Source organism: Brienomyrus brachyistius, chromosome 8, assembly GCF_023856365.1.
Source record: "Brienomyrus brachyistius isolate T26 chromosome 8, BBRACH_0.4, whole genome shotgun sequence".
Lineage (NCBI taxonomy): Eukaryota > Metazoa > Chordata > Actinopteri > Osteoglossiformes > Mormyridae > Brienomyrus > Brienomyrus brachyistius.
Genome location: NC_064540.1, coordinates 25608923 through 25625416, shown reverse-complemented (window position 1 = coordinate 25625416; position 16494 = coordinate 25608923). Strand labels below are relative to the sequence as shown.

The following is a 16494-nucleotide window of genomic DNA, read 5'->3' as shown; positions in this document are numbered from 1 at the left end:
AGGGGAACAAATATTAAAACATGAATATTGCCTATAAATTTAACAATAATCTTTATATGGCACTTTTCATACATGGACTGCAGCTTGAAGTGCTTCACATATGAAATTATTAAATTGGCAATAATCTTGCCATATCCAATGAGATGTGTTGACTAAATTCAATATAGTTGTCATATGTGCACTAAAAGTATTGAGTTTTTAGAAATATTTACCTTGGGTGTTGAAATAGCCGGGGACCGATATCCATGCTGTGACGTTTTTATTCAGGTGTGATTCAGTTGTTTGTGATTCATAAGTGGTGTAATTTGATGTGCTGCTGACGTTCACAGTTGTCCAGGCTCCTTGGGTAGTGGCGGGGAACGTGACATTAAATGCTGTTGTGACTTTGGTTGAAGGTTGAAGGCCTTTTGTCATCTGAGAGGTTGTAGCTCCATTTGTGGTCTGTGAGAGTGTTGTGGATTTGGTGAATCCGAGGTTGTCTTGGGTCAAATTTAGGGAAAAAATATCAGCGGTGGAATCATTCTGGGTGTGATTTGGCAGAACTGTAGTAGCAAAAACAGTGATATTGGGAGCAGAGATTGTTGGGACAACATCCGTGCCATTGGCAGTACTGATTTGATCAGAAGACCCCATTTTGGCAAGTGGTTCAGACAGAACAGTCAACACAAAACTGGCTAGAAAAAGAATCCAACAAAATCTTTGTGCGGGGTTCATTTTCATGTCTTGGGATCTATTTAAATAACAAAAAATAATACATTTATAAATTTAATTTTAAGTGAATCTTTTTATTTACTGATATATATTACCAAATGATTAGTAACAGTTTATTAATAAAGCAGACTTTAAAATGTTACCAAAAAATTAATGTGCATAATTGAACATTTGTATTTATTCTTACATAAATATCAACAAAAAAATACATATAAGTAGATCTGAAATGTAAATAATGATGGGATTACTATGTACTGTTATAGTCACTGCCTTTAGATTGAAAGATACCAGTAAAGTAACTGATGAGAAGTAAACTATTCAGTGACTGGCAGTATACTCTAATCACACCCACTGTGGGATTCAAAGCCATTATCATCAATATACTGGAGTTCCATTATATCATTATACAATGACCATAATCTGTGGTGTGTGTGTTCCTTTGCAAAGGACTGGCATCCTGCCCAGAGTGTCCCCTGACTCATGCTGTTTGGGATAGATTTCAAGCACTCCAGCAACCCTGTACTGGACAACAGGTTAGAAGATAGATGAATGACAAATAATGTTGATTATATGAGTTAATAGTATTCTGACCAATAACCATTTCATTATAAATTTGGAATCCCTATTTTCCTTAATGCATATGTTTATACCCTTAACCCTGTACTGGAGAAGCCATTGGAAAACAGCGGGATATACATGATATACTGAACAAAAATGGTGTAATATGAATACACAAGGGAGGCTACCTAAATGGTAAAAGTATAAGAATTTGTTTTGCAAAACCATAACAAAATGTGCTCATAGGACATCTTAGACCATCTTACGTAACCAAAGTGCCTCAGGTATTTAAAATTGCATATTCCTCTAATACACGGCAAAGTTGAAAGTAAAGCTGGTCGGGTCTTGTTCAGTAAATGCTTTTCCATGAATCATGTGTTTACATGCTCTGGCATACAGAAGGAAAATACTCAGCTAGTCTATAGCTTTCTTTCTTCACGGGCTCTTCCTGCAAGTCACCTAAAAGAGCCTATGGAGTACCATAAGGAGAAACAGCATTCTGATAACAATGCTGGAAGAAACAAGACTTTTGTGCCTCCTGCACTTCACCTAGGATCTGGGCATTCAGTCTTATGGCTCCAGGGCTTTAGGTTTCATTTTCTTGGGCATTTCACACAAACAAGGAGAGCATGTCCGTACCTGTTGTACACTGTACTCAAGGCAAAGATCTTTACAAAGAGAAACCTTGCTTTGCAACTCCCTTTCACCCTTCTTATTCATTAACATTATAATAGACATTTGTGACACCCATCAAATTCAAGAATTAAGATCAATGAGCTTCTCTGTGTTATTGTCCTCTGCCCATTACAGCTGCAGGTATCTATGTCTAGCGTCTATGAAATCAGGAAGTACCTCAGAACAGGGTCATTTCCCTGCTGCTCTGACATAAAGCATCCATATCTCAAACGGCACAAAATGCCTATTTGCACCGACTCGTCTTAATGAAGAATGAAAAAGGATGTTTTTCAAAAGAGTAGCGATATTCTTGGATGGAATGTTTGGCTTACCAGAGTTCCAGCAGACACCCTGGAAAATCCAGACGTCAGAATTGTTTGTTCTTTGAAGTTCAGCTTTCCCTATCTACTCCCTGGGAGTGTTGGAGGAGGGCTCACATAATACCTGGGCAGGTAAGTGGGAGGGTCATAGCTTTGTTGACTCCCAGTATTGTCAGCCAGTTGTCTAGGAGACGGGGATTCGTTATGCAGATCAGCCCTCTCCATGTTTTGTTTGGTGTTGAGGAACTGCTACATCCCAGTGTTCGTTTGATATCGTTAGAGCCTCAAATATTATATGTTCTTTAATCTATAATGCAACAAGGGTCTGTTGGAAACACCTTCAAAAATCAATTTAGAAGTGAACAATGCAATAGAATTTATGCACAAAAGTCTGCCATTCAACCACCTAAATGCCATTAAAAAATAACCAACCAAACATGATCAAGGCAAAATAAATGTCTGGGAGGATCATGTTTATTTTGATATATCTATAAAAATGTGGTACTGTTTTACCATAAAACTATATTTTCAATATAGCTGAACATATATAATTCTACAATAACTTAAACACAGATGGTTGTTGGCCCACAAAAATTAGAATATGCGTGTTATTTAAAATAGACTACAAACGTTTATAAAATAAAAAAAAGAATTATCCCTGCTATGCAATATGTCTGAAACTGTTTTGGGTCTTTTTAGTAATAGTGTTCATTAATGTGTGAAATAGAAATACTACATTAATATAATCTACTGAAGTGTGAAATCCACAGAGACTTAAATTGCCTGACAAAGGCCCTGTTGTTTCTCGTGAAATGAAATGCGTTTTTGCACACTTTTGTAGTTTATGGTTCAGTGTTCCTTAACAAGACCCAACAGCTCTTAAGCTACATATACTCAGATGAGGTCATTGATGTGTAATGCCATTCATCAAATTTGATGTAACTGCCAGAATGGACTTAGACCTTGCCTGGTCCTGTAGTTGTGGGAATCAAATTCTAATCAAAGTGGGAATGCACATCTACAATCCGGCTGCAGTTCAGAACCATGTGAGTTTTTCATGGTTCTTATCCACAATATCCATCTGCGAACCGATGAATGCTATGTTTTGCTTTCCCTCCTTTAGACTGGAGCTTGACTTCACTGGCGTTTCGGGCTCCGCTCTCTGAAAAGGAAAGACACAAAACAGACTTGAGCCAAATGCCATATGACAATATGTCAGGTTCTGATATTCTTTATTTTGTAGACTGTACCGTGAAGGAGTCATCGCAGCTGCTGAAGCAGAATAAATCACTCTTCCTAACAAACAGATCAGGCCGGATTGTTCTCTGCTTGCAGCCACCTAGTGGAGGAGGTTTGTGAATGTATGGTACTGATTATAGTGTTTGGCATATACAGTAACATCGAGCTTAAAATAAAGTTTTATTGCGAAGGTATTTAAAATGAAAATCTGTAGGAGTACTAGCAGGGAAAGAGGATCATGGGAAATGTGATATCCATTACCTGTGACACTGCTGACCAGCAGTCCTATGAGGATGGTTGTCAATGTCCCCACAGGACAGAAGTAAAGGTAGGACAGTGAGTACCAGCTGTCTGCTAAGGCTGGTCTACTGCTGCAATAGTAAAATTGGTTATCTGCAAAACGAATATCATTCAGTGATTCTAGTAAGGCACAGTTTGGAGAGCTATCAGAGTTCATAAAAGGATGACCCAGATACAAGCTGTGAATGGCCAAGGTATTTAAAATATTTATAACCAGGACAAGACATCAAAGCCCTTTAATATCTGAGAGTGATTGTTGTCAAACTCTGAATTTGAATTGAACTAAAAAGTGAGGTTGGAAAAAACACATTTACAGCAACCATAACATCTTATTTTTATAGCCTTAGATTCTTAGAATCACATTTTTTGTGACTTAACATCTGTGATTAGAAATCTGTGTGCTCACATAGTTTTTGTCTCGCTTCCTGACCAGTTATCAATAATCTCTGTTCCCTGTAGAGATTGTTAGTATACCCTTGAGCAATGCACTTCAGCTGCTGTGCCTACTGTAGCTGTCAATGTCCACTTTGATGCATGGGTCATACTGCAACATATCAGGCCCTGATGAGGATTATGGGTGTAGGGGCTTACTTAGGAACCGTTGGAACAAATGTTTGTGTGCTGCTCCAGGGTGACATGGTAGTGAAGTTCTGAGTATTGTTGTAAATGCACCCCTCTGTGCTCAAAGGAAGTGGTCTGGTCTTCTCTGGCAGAGGAGGGTACACCTGGGCCCCAATACCCACCCACAGTGTCAGCAAAAGGCCTGTAATCATTCCCACAAGTCCTCCCTAAACAGGACAGAAATGCATTCTGATTAAGCAGAAATTAACGAAATAACATATGATAACACAAACCAGAATTACTTATGCTATATTCAGGTTGAACAGCATTAATAACACGATAAAAAATATCATATTTCATTGATTTTATTAAAAACTTCTTTTACAGTAGTTAAATATATTACAGTTGTAAGAATGATAACAAAACTACACACATGGACAGCAGTAAGTGTAAATGGAATACTTACAGATGAGTTTGCACAGCGGAAAAACATCCCAAGCAGATAAAGTCCCAGCAATGGTCCGCTGATCATTCCAAATACGGACAGGGCTGCCTGTGTGATTAAACAATGAGATGTTTGACATTTGATTGGTCATGACAGATGTTAACCAGCAGAGGGCATGATTGCACTCCATTTGTACAGGATGCTCAGAAAGTATTCACTTCTTTTTTCACACATTTTGTTATGTTGCAGCCATGCTGTAATTTGAGTTTTTGAATGAAATTTTAAAATCAAATCTACAAATAATACAAAATGTAATCAATTTTGTACAATTTTTGTACGTCTTAAAATATTTCTGTAAATGTATCAAAAATAAGATACATCAGTAGTATTCGGACTTTACTCAGTACCATACTCGGCTGAAGCACCCTTTGTAGCAATACAAGCCTGGCACAGCTGGATTTGGGGATCTTTTACCCATTCTTATCTGCAGAATCTCAGATAGTAGTTTCAGGTCTCTCCAGAAATATTTGATTGGATTTAACTCCAATCCAGAGCCACTTCAACCACCACCAGTTTGTCATCCTGGATGATGCACCAGCAGCCATTCTGCACCAGTACACTCACCACCCAGTAGCTATGGTGGTGAAGGGGCAGGAGAGAATTCACCAGTTAGATATAGGGATAGGGGCAGCATGGTGGTGCAGTGGTTAGCACTATTACCTCACACCTCTCGGACCCCGGTTCGAGTCACCGCCTGGGTCACATGTGTGCGGAGTTTGCATGTTCTCCCCATGTCATCGTGGGGTTTCCTCCGGGTACTCCGGTTTCCCCCCACAGTCCAAAGACATGCTGAGGCTAATTGGACTTGCTACATTGCCCATAGGAGTGCATGTGTGAATAAATGGTGTGTGAGTGTGCCCTGTGATGGGCTGGCCCCCCATCCTGGGCTGTTCCCTGTCTTGTGCCCATTGCTTCCAGGATAGGCTCTGGACCCCCTGCGACCCAGAAGGATAAGCAGTTTGGAAAATGGATGGATGGATATAGGGATTGATTGATTGGAGACCACTGATTTGTACTACGATGCAGGGTTACTGGCTTATTGGAGAAACTTGTCGCATTTAAGGTAGTCTGGGCAAAATGTAAGTGAACGAATATTAAGTACATTTAAACTGTGGTACCTTTAATCCAACAAGTTACCCCAATAAGCCAGTAACCCCGCTTTGTAGTACAGGCCACAGAATTCATAGGGCCACAGTGGGCAAATTTAGCCAGGACCACCCCTACTTTTTCACAAAGATGCCCAGGGATCCTTTACGGCCTCAGAGTGTCAGGACCTGAGTTTTATGTCTCATCCGAAGGATGGGGCCATTTTCAGAGCACAGTGTCTCCGTCGCTGCACTGGGATCCACACAGCCCACAAGATGGATTAACCTGTTGACCCCACCAAAACCTCTTTCAGCTTTCCTAATTGGTCTCCCATCCATGTACTTGCCAGGCCCAAATCTGCTAAGATTGAGATGGATAATCTAGTCTGAACTGCAGGTGAAGTGCCTGCTGAGGAATGGAATCCAGGTGCCCACTCCGTTGCAGAGGTGGGTGTCCTTCTGGCAGGTCATTCCATCTTCTCTGACATCTTTCCATCTTCACTAAAATCTTCTGGAGTTCTGTCAAAGTGATCTTCAAATTTTGCGACACCTTTCTGCCTCTAGCCCTACCTTTCCACCCCTTTTGCTCAGTTTGGTTGGGTAGCCATCTCAAGGAAGTATCTTGATGATCCCAAATATTAGAAGCCACTGTGTTCTTCTGAGCCTTTAAAAAAATTCAACACCCTTCTCCAGCTTTGTGCATCCACACAAACCTGTTTTAGATGTTTGCAGACAATTCCTTTTATGTAGTGTTTTTTTTTTTTTTATCCAGACAAGTGCTGTCAGCTGTGGGGCCTTATATAGCTAGATGTGTGTCTTTTCAGATCATGTCCAATCAACCAAATTTACCACTGGTGAACATCTCAAGGATGATCAATGGGAAAAGGATGCACCTTAAGTCAAGTGTCATAGCAAATGCCTGAGTAATTGCTGATTGTATATGTGATGCATCAGTATTTTTTTCTTATATTTAATACATTTATAGCAATTTGTACAAATTTGCTCTTGCTTTTTGATTATGGTGCATTGAACAGATTTATGATTTCAAGCATGAATTTAATTCATATTAGAATATGGCTGCTGCTTAACAAAATGTGAGAAAAATAAAGAGGCCTTAAAACTTAATGAATGCACTGTAGTTAATTGTTATGACCTGCACGTCCAGTCCTTGTGTGTAAGCCACGCCCCCCTGATCATCTACGTGTGCTTCCCCGATTGTGCCCAGCTGTTTCCTGTGATTTCAGCTTTGTCTTGTGTATATCATTCTGCGTCTGAGTCAGTTCCCGAGATTGGTCATTAACGTTTGTCCTTCGTTGTTCTGTGCCTTCCCCGTGTCCTTAATAGACATCCGTATAAGGACTTCGACCTGTCAGACTCATCATTGCTCGCTGCCTGCCTGCTCTGCGAACAGCGAGGCTATAACAATAATAACGTCATTTGCATGTGCGTGGTAGTTCTTCTGTGATAAACCATAAAGTTATTAGTTTAACAATATAAAATTAAATATTATCACAACTGAATGAGAATAAAAATTATACTGAGCAGAATAACAGGTGTAGGCACCTTGAAAACACGATTTCTTTATTAATTTTGAAAATTTCCAAATATACCTGCAGAATGCTTCCCATTTGAGATGCCACGGCTGCCATCCCGATACAGAGAGCCCCAAAGACCACACCTGGAAATGCAGAGCGCTTCAGCAAAGTGCTTACCAGCCAATTTCGCTGGAAGAAAAGACAGGTAATGCGAGAAACTACATCTACCGACAGACAAACTTCTTGTATTTACTATGTACTTGCTAATTTATGCATGTAAACTTTATAAACTCATCACAATGTAAAATAGTAAAATTATGTGCCAGTTTTTCCTTGCATCACTTTCATTTCATTTTAGAAAAGGATGACATTCTCTGTAATTCATTTCATCTGCATTTCTCAGGTGTTTCAGGTGTTTTGGCAACAACCAATAGTCTTGTTGAAGTGCCTAGCTAAAAGATACTACAATTACATGTCCAGTTGTATAATGACTAGAACCTAAAAGTATGACATGGCTGTGTATAGCAAATTCAATTGTCACTTAATTATTGGTTATGCCACATTCTGAACCATGTCTTCCATAGTCAAATTTTATACTTCTCTCATTTGTAATTAGCCAAATTAAATCACAAGACACACTCACTGAGGCCCATGTTAAGCAGAGAAGCCTGCTTCTCAGTGATGCTGGTCCACAGGGGCTTCACAAAGTCCTCCATAGTAACGGCTACCAGGGCATTGATGCTGGATGACACGGTGCTGATGGGAAGGGAGATACCGTTAAGTGTTATTGTCCTGTTTAGGACTGCTGACTTTTTATTTCTTGGATTTTTTTTTCTTTTTTGTTTGTTATGCAACAGTTCTGAACATAAAGTTAAAATCATTTTACAGGTGAGTTACAGGTAAACTATGTCAGGTGTAACAAAAATCTGTTACCAGAATATACAGTGCCTATTCATACTGAAAAAATGATTCAACTGACTTGTTGCTTTTACTTAAATTAATTACATTTACATATAATTGTAAATGTATTCAGGGGCGCTGCTAAGGATTTTGGGCCCCATGAAAAGAATCTTGACAGGGCCCCCAACACAGTTTATTGGGGGCTTCTCTGGGCCCCCTCTCAGTCATGGGCCCCGAGAATCGTCATCGTTTACCCCCCCTTTACAGCGCCCCTGAATGTATTAGTTTTTATTAGGGCTGCACGATATGTCGTTTCGGCATTGTCATCGCGATGTATGCATGTGCAATACGCAGGACGTGTGATGTCAAGTAGCGCAAATTAAATTAAGCGGCATGGACAACACTTTGGGTGTTTTTGCTGCACTACCATATGTCACACTGTTCTTATTCTTAATCCACAAAAAGTCTGTTTAATATAATTTAGGTCAATTTAAAGGTTTTTGGATACGGAGCAGGTACGCAGCTTTGCAGGCGCAACTAACAAATGTCGATCCCAAAACGAACCACCAATCTCAAACATTCTCTTTGTTTTACTTTGTTGATGTAAAAAAGTTAATTTAAGTATGTGAAACAATGGTCCTTTGTTGATGATAATTAACACAAGGTTTATTTATTACAACGTATGTTTTTAAGTTGTATATACATGGAGCAGGGAAGCAGGCGAGGGGAGTCGGGTAAACGGGAGAATTATTAAGGGATCACACACTCAGGTACTGTAACATACAGCGACGTCAAGACGTTATTTACCGGACTGGGAAATATATCTAATGCGGATTTAAATATACAACAGCAATGAACATTACTGGAAACAGCTGGTAACGCGGGGATTCCACACGGGGTATATGAAGGGGCGTGGGACACAAGAGGATCAGCACGATCGGATCATGACAGTAAGTTATGTTCACTGTAGTTATAAACAAATTTAATTGAACAATGAAATGTTCAGTTTGATCTATTTTGTCACGCATGTTAACTCTCATATGTGATAAGTTTCCTTAGTTTAATGCTCATGCTCTGTTTAGTACTGATTAAGTTATTATTACCGTTATATTTGGGCAACATCAACTCAATCTTTCTAGAATGATTAATTATACCAATAGATCTATTGAGCTAATTAGATTTTTTTAAAACCATAATATCGCAATATATATCGCAGAAAGAATAAATATTGCAATGTGATTTTTCCCCCCCATTATCATGCAGCCCTAGTTTTTATTCATAATTCTTTGAATGAACTCAGTTGAATCATGGAAAGCAGTTCTGCCCATCTAGAATTAATATTCTGAAACTGAAACCTTTTTTTAAAATTAATGCATTGACTTTCAGTTCTGAGAGCAGAATGTAGTTGAGTTAATCTCAATCATTTTCTCATGTCTAATTAAACCAAATGAATAACTTTCATTCAATTTAAATTAGGTATAAAATCTAACAGTAGCCATGGTTTATTTCACCCGCCGTCATGAAGATGACTGCCTAATACTGACCTTACAGGATGTTCTCTGTATGAAAACAGCTGTGGTTGTTCATAAAATGCCCCCTTGGGGATGGTGTATTTGTGGATATAAGTCTGTTTTGATTACCAGCTGTGGCCTTATATATGCAGAAAGATATTAGGAGACCTGCGATGCCACCTGGCCCCGCCCATTTCCCTGTAGACCAGTGTCGCTGGATATGTATTTGCATAACATGACATGGTACAGCCTTTGATGTAATACTTAAATCCACCACGATGGTGTTGAATAGGGGAAGAGTATGAAAACCCCAGATTAGAACATTTAGATGTTGACTGCATGGAAAGGATTGTTTGTAGGATTTCTAGTTAGTGGCTGGGTGGGAGAATATGCCTTTTCTGGGGGTCCCCTGTGTGTGTGTGTGGTCTCTTGGAAATTCCTGGGGAGGGTGCTAGGGGCCAACTAGTAATCCATCGGTACAAGTAATATGCTATCTCCTCCCAGCTTAAAGATAGACAAACCATAGAAATGCATCGATACCTGCTCAAACTAACCCGGATACACTGCACACACTGAAGAAATTCCTTTGAAATTATACACTAACAACTATAATACCAAAGGAGTTAACTGGCATACAGTACTTAACTGAAGCAATCCAAAAGGATCCTCAGCAATAACTAACAAAAAAATGTGATACAGACTAATATCCTTGACATACCATCCTTGACGATTGTGGGCTTCTAAAAATTATACCTAGTAAAAATCTTAATATTAAACGAGCAAAATTATTTGATTGGTTCTTCTATACCAAGTCACAGTGTAAAAGTGAATGCAATGATGCCTCAATCCATTATATCTGCTCCAGGGAAAATACATTGCTATAGCCACTAGGGGAGCTCTCACCTTCTCTCAGCATTGAAAAATAATCTTGCACATTATTCATTAGTTTTCATTAGACATGAGAAAATTTAGTGAGTTTAATACAATTATGTTCTGTTCTGTTGAATGCATCAACTTAAAAAGAATGTTTCATTTTAAAAAAAAACTCATTTCAGTTGTGTGGAACCGCTGTTCATGATTCAATTGGTTTCATTCAAAGCAACTTTTTTTCAGTTTAGCTTTTTCAACGATTTTCCTACAGTTGTAATAGTAAGATGTATTAGATAGAGTAAAATTATGCAAGACAACACGGAAACAGTAAAGTATAAAAGTTTAAGTTGATAAAGTATTTTCACTGGTGTTTGTTGAAGAGAACACAAATATATATTATAATAGAATCCTTATGCCCTTCTGAACATGAGTATATGAATATATAAGTAATTTACAAAGAACTTTACTACACAGTGTTCAGAGGTATGAAAACAGAAATGCCAACATTTCTGCATCGTGACTTTGCCCATCACAGTTGTGATTTATCATGGGATTGACCTAAGAAATTAAATGAAATATTTTTTTCCTGAGTCTTGCGAAAACCAAGACAGCAAACGAAGGCCAACAGACACACAAAAACTCATAAATGCATAAAATCTATGTTCAGTGCTGGTTTGGAGGGCACCAAGGGTATTTATGGCAGCCTCTGAAGTGATATCTCGCAGTGATCTTTGTATCTCCTGTTTTCACTTCACTTTGCAAACCAAAGCGATCAAGGGGACCAAAAAATTGTCTGTGTTTTTCAGATCACGGGTGGCCTGTGCCACCCCCCCCCCCCCCCCCCCCAACACCTACAACATGGATTATAAGTACTGTTACACAAGCTCAATCCAGCCAACTATAGACCAAATGGCTTACTTCTTTTGCAGGAAATGTTATGGAGGCTATAATTCAGTCCAAAGTTGCAAAAGAGCTTGTTAAACAATAACTTTTGTAGAGACCAAGAGTATGAATTTAGAAAAATCAGGTAACTAACTTGTTGGATTTTCTACAACTTGCTATAAATGTTTAAGTTCACTTAAATCATTGATCCTAAATCTGATTCTGATCTAAATGGGCAGATATAAAATTATCATTCTAATGGAAGAACGTTCTAGAAAAACCAGTGTATTCGGTGGTGTGCCGTAGACTTCTGGTTCAGCCAGTTACACCTTATCAATATAAATCGCCTATTTACATTGAATGATTTATATCCACTTCTAAATTACTTTTTTTAGAAACTGATTAAAATGTTCAAAACATACAAAACAGTACATGCAAGATGGAATCCAACACAAATCATTTTGCCAGGAAGTAGTATGGTCTACAGGGAGGAGATAGTTGTCATTTGAGAAATACAGACGCTCCTCTACTTACGAGCTTTCAGACATACAAATGAAGAAGACTGTAAGTCGAAATTGTGTTCACTGGGTTCTCCAGTATCCTGTCCGCAACATAATTTTTTTTCTGTGTGCCAATTTCACCTAATACAACTTCTGGCCGTTACTCCAGGTGCACAGCAGCGTAGCGTGCGTACTCCCAGCATCCTAATTCTTAATACTTGCAATGATGTTGAATAATGACTTACGAACATTTCAAGTCGCAAACAGCTTTTCAGCACGTATCTCGTTCGTAAGTAGAGGAGTGTCTGTATTTATTTTATTATCTCTGATACCTCCATATCCACATGATGCCCCTGTGAAAAGTGGTCAGACTGTCCTGCAGCTCACCTAAGAGTTCCACTGTATGCAGCTGCCACAAACAGCCCGGGAACTCCAGGGAACTCTGCCAAAATGTCCATCACCAAGTATGGCAACATCTGGTTGACACAAACACAGAAGCATGACTTTTTGTATGAATCTGGACTAACAGTAGACAAGAAACTTCGATTGAACCTGAAAACTTCCGTACAACAATCTTCTACATAAGTCTAAGTGCGCAATTCAATTGACCAAGAATTTACATAGGCTCTTATCGGCAAGTACCTGGTCGAGAGCCCCAACATCTTTGTTGGTGATTGGGTCACAGTCTTTGTAAATGGAATACATAGTGAGGCCAGAGAAGACTGCCAAGCTCACAGTGACCCAGAGGCTCACCATGTTTATATACAGAGAGCTGGTGGAGAAAAAGTAAGAAGGTGCATTAAATCAGCAGGTCATGTCTCACTACCTTGGCCTTCCATGGCTTCCAGGACCAACCGCAAAGGAGTTTGATGATGTCTTTATGATTACCGCAAGTGACATACTCACAGCTTGGCATGGGTGATGGTGCGACATGAGATGTAGCGTTGCACCTGCGACTGGTTAATGGCATAGATTGACGTCCACATCAAACTCCCGCCCACGACAATGGTCCAGAACGTGTGCCGCCTCAGTGGGTCAGGACTAAAGCTGCATTGAAGCAACATCTCAGTTCGCAAATTAATTTGGCTTTGAAGGGCTGTGTTTTGTTTTTTTCTTGAGCAAATCCATGCCAGAAGTAGCATTTTCTGTGAGTTTTCGCAAGTACCAATTTTCTCTATGGGTATGAGCTACTCAATCATACTGCAGGTGTACCAGACAACTTTGCCGGGTTTTATTTTTATGGGTGTGTGTGTCCTTTTTCGTGCTGACACTTACTCAAAGGCATTGAGTCTTTCCCCTTGATGGGCATCGTCCCAGATCCTAGTCAGACCTTCCTGGAGGATGGCTCCCCGGACAATGACAGCGACAAAACCGGCCAGCATGACGACCATCTGGAACACGTCTGTCCAGATGACTGCTTTAAGGCCACCCTGGTGGTGGGTGGGGGGGGGGGGGTCACAACAGGAACAGCAGTACAGAAAATATCCCATATGTTATCCCATATGCAACCTTCTTTAGCCAGCTACACATCAAAATGGCTGGACATGCATCACGATTGAGTGCCACAGAACGATTATAAGTAGGTGTATATCTGTAAGTTTGTCTGTGGGTATTTGCAATATATCATCATGTTGCTGAGCTTTTAGCTCTTATTTTGTCTAAGCATGGTCACACCAGGGTCAGTTACAGTCCAACCTTCCCACGTGTAGCTAATGCAGTATTTAAACTTATCTGACCAAAATTATGTGTGCAGCACCACGAAAGACCTGAACCCAGTTAAACAAGAATTTCCCAAATGGTTCCACTGACCAGTGTGCAGTAAATGATACACACGACGCCCGTAGCCACCAGCACACCCCAGAGGTCAAGCCCTGTGACTGGAATAAAAAAATATATACCAGAGACATCATTTCCTGCATCACATATGTTGAAAAAAAACGAATAGCCCATGTTGCTGATTCCTGTCGCATATATCCAGCTCTCTGCACAGGTGAGTCAGTTAAATCATAAACCATCGTCTTCTATCAACATTCACTCCTGCAGATAACATTTTAATCTCATAATTAGATAACATTAGACAATGATTTAAAAGCTATCTCTTTTTCCTAGTCTGGAAGAGATTGGCCTGATAATGATTGAAATAAATAAATATGATAAAGTACTCTGTTAATCAAGACTCACTCTGGTTTAATGCGAGGGCAGGGGCGTAGATAACCATCCCTGTGTACAAAGCCTGTTAGGTGAGATGGTAGCCATTAGATGATTGGATATAAATGCCAACTGATGAAACATGCAACAGGGCTATGAGCACTTGTGTAATTTCATGCTTTCCGAATACACTCAATCACTTGAAAAAATTAAAACAGGACATCTTTTGGGATGGAATGCTTTTCTACCAAGCATTCCATGTAAGAGAGTTTTATAAAGTTAATGATAAATTAAAATGGCTGTGGGGAAAAAAGGAACACGTTATCTATAAATTCTGAGGGAAATAATCTTTTACAGGCAGCAATTAAGAAGACAAAGAGATATTTACCATGATTTTTTAAAATAGTTATTGCCCAAGTTTCATATCAGATCACAAAATGTGTATGCTCACATTTTAATGTACTTACGGTCTGTGTGATGTACATGCTGGTTCCTATGACCCGTACCACTTTATTGAAGCGCATCTCTAAGTACTGTCAAAGAAAGATGTTTATTCATAAATACAAATAAGATGTAAAAAATTTGATAATGTAAATTTCTTAACATTATGCCAATAATTATATTTCTTTTTCAATATAATTTTAACTTTATGAAATTGACTAAAAAAATCTCAGTATATCAAAGCTTTCAAAATTAATTTCAAATGAATGCATTTTTGACCTTCTAATATTAGTTTTCCTACAAACCGTGAATGCTACACCCTCATTCATTAGTCCCCTTTTAGTTGCTGTTCCTGGATACAGCCCCACCCTGAAGGGAAATGCCACTTGCTGGGTGTAAGACTGCGATTTTATAAAGTGTTGGGGGAGAAACTTCATTTTGGATGCATAGATTAATATGAGCAGAATATACTGTATATAGGAGTACAACTGTACCTTGCAGAGCAACACATAAGGCTGACTAACCAATAACCAGTTGCCCTCATACTTAACCGGCCAACTATTGATTATAACTCTAAAAAGGATGTAGAAATTTTAAACTTAATAACTGAGTAACTCAAGGTAGTAGAATAAGTAATCCTACAATAGCTAAATAATTTTTAAAGTGAGAAGTACAATAAATAAATAAATACAATAATGTATAAATCCCATATAAAATATTAATTTAAAAGAATGTATTGGTGGTGTATTTGTTTGTTTTAAGAAGAAAAACTTTAAAACCATGTTTGATTTTTCATGTCCAGCTTTCTGAAATAGCATATGATGATTAATTTAATTTATAAAATTTGCCTTCGATTACATGACCTTTTTGTATTTTGAAAAGCTTGGAGAATCTTAAATTCATTAAAGTAATATAAATTTGATAACAGTGAGCATTTCCAGTCCAGAAGCTACAAACCCAGACCAAGATTTTGTTTCTACCAACCATTGACTACGTGACTGTGATTCTTTACGCTTAACCAGGTGGTAGAAACAAAATCTTGGTCTGGGTTTGTAGCTTCTGGACTGAAAATGCCCAACATGGCTTAATAAAAATGGATGAAATAGATTTGCAGAGTTCCTTAGAATTTTTTTGGAAGAGTCAATAGTTTCTGCATGCATATAAAGAAACCATTACAATATATGACAGAAAACTTTAACACCATATAATGAATATTGTGGTGTCCTTCTTGCTTATCTGATTTAGCCATACAATAATGAAGAGAATTTGTAACCTTCAAACTGTGCCACCCCTCCTAATTACTCACCTCATATGCGCTGGTGATCCCTAAACGATAGAATAAGGGGACGAAGATCTCGGCGCTGACGGTGGACATGATGGCGTAGGAGAAGCCGAAAAGCCAAAAGGGTGTCCCATACAAGTAGGCTTCTGCCGGGGTACCAATCACGGTGATGCCTGACATGAAGCTGGCCGTCAAAGACATGGCCACTGGCACAGCGCTCATCTGCCGCCCTCCAAGCAGGAACTCCTGGCTGCTGTTGTCCCTACGGCTCCGGATGGCCTGGAAGAGACCGATTCCCGCTGCCCCCAGGACAATTCCGGCAAACACCACATAGTCCCACACAGAGAAGGGGGCCACAGGGCCCCCAGTACCTACCATGGTCCTCAGAGTTCAAGGAATTGCGACTGTAAACTGCACCTGCAAACTGTCGCTCTGCAGTCGCTTACATATGTCCTGAAAGGTCAAGGAGTC

The 16494-nt window shown here is 39.2% G+C and overlaps 1 protein-coding gene across 2 annotated transcripts in view; it reads right to left on the bottom strand.

Moving 5' to 3' along the window:
• slc5a8l (solute carrier family 5 member 8, like) overlaps positions 1-16494 on the bottom strand; it is a 19558-nt gene extending 3064 nt beyond the window's left edge. The window contains exons 1-16 of one of the 2 annotated variants that reach the window (XM_049021547.1): positions 16048-16494; positions 14768-14833; positions 14334-14385; positions 13962-14029; positions 13428-13582; positions 13059-13199; positions 12795-12924; positions 12540-12628; positions 8133-8245; positions 7565-7632; positions 4831-4917; positions 4395-4591; positions 3765-3874; positions 3515-3603; positions 2277-3426; positions 213-730 (exon numbers count right to left, since the gene is read on the bottom strand). In XM_049021547.1, coding sequence (XP_048877504.1) covers positions 3301-3426; positions 3515-3603; positions 3765-3874; positions 4395-4591; positions 4831-4917; positions 7565-7632; positions 8133-8245; positions 12540-12628; positions 12795-12924; positions 13059-13199; positions 13428-13582; positions 13962-14029; positions 14334-14385; positions 14768-14833; positions 16048-16401 — 1845 coding nt within the window. In that variant the 5' untranslated portion in view covers positions 16402-16494 and the 3' untranslated portion in view covers positions 213-730; positions 2277-3300. The remainder of the gene's footprint in view (positions 1-212; positions 731-2276; positions 3427-3514; positions 3604-3764; positions 3875-4394; positions 4592-4830; positions 4918-7564; positions 7633-8132; positions 8246-12539; positions 12629-12794; positions 12925-13058; positions 13200-13427; positions 13583-13961; positions 14030-14333; positions 14386-14767; positions 14834-16047) is intronic. The other variant, XM_049021548.1, reaches the window with a different exon arrangement.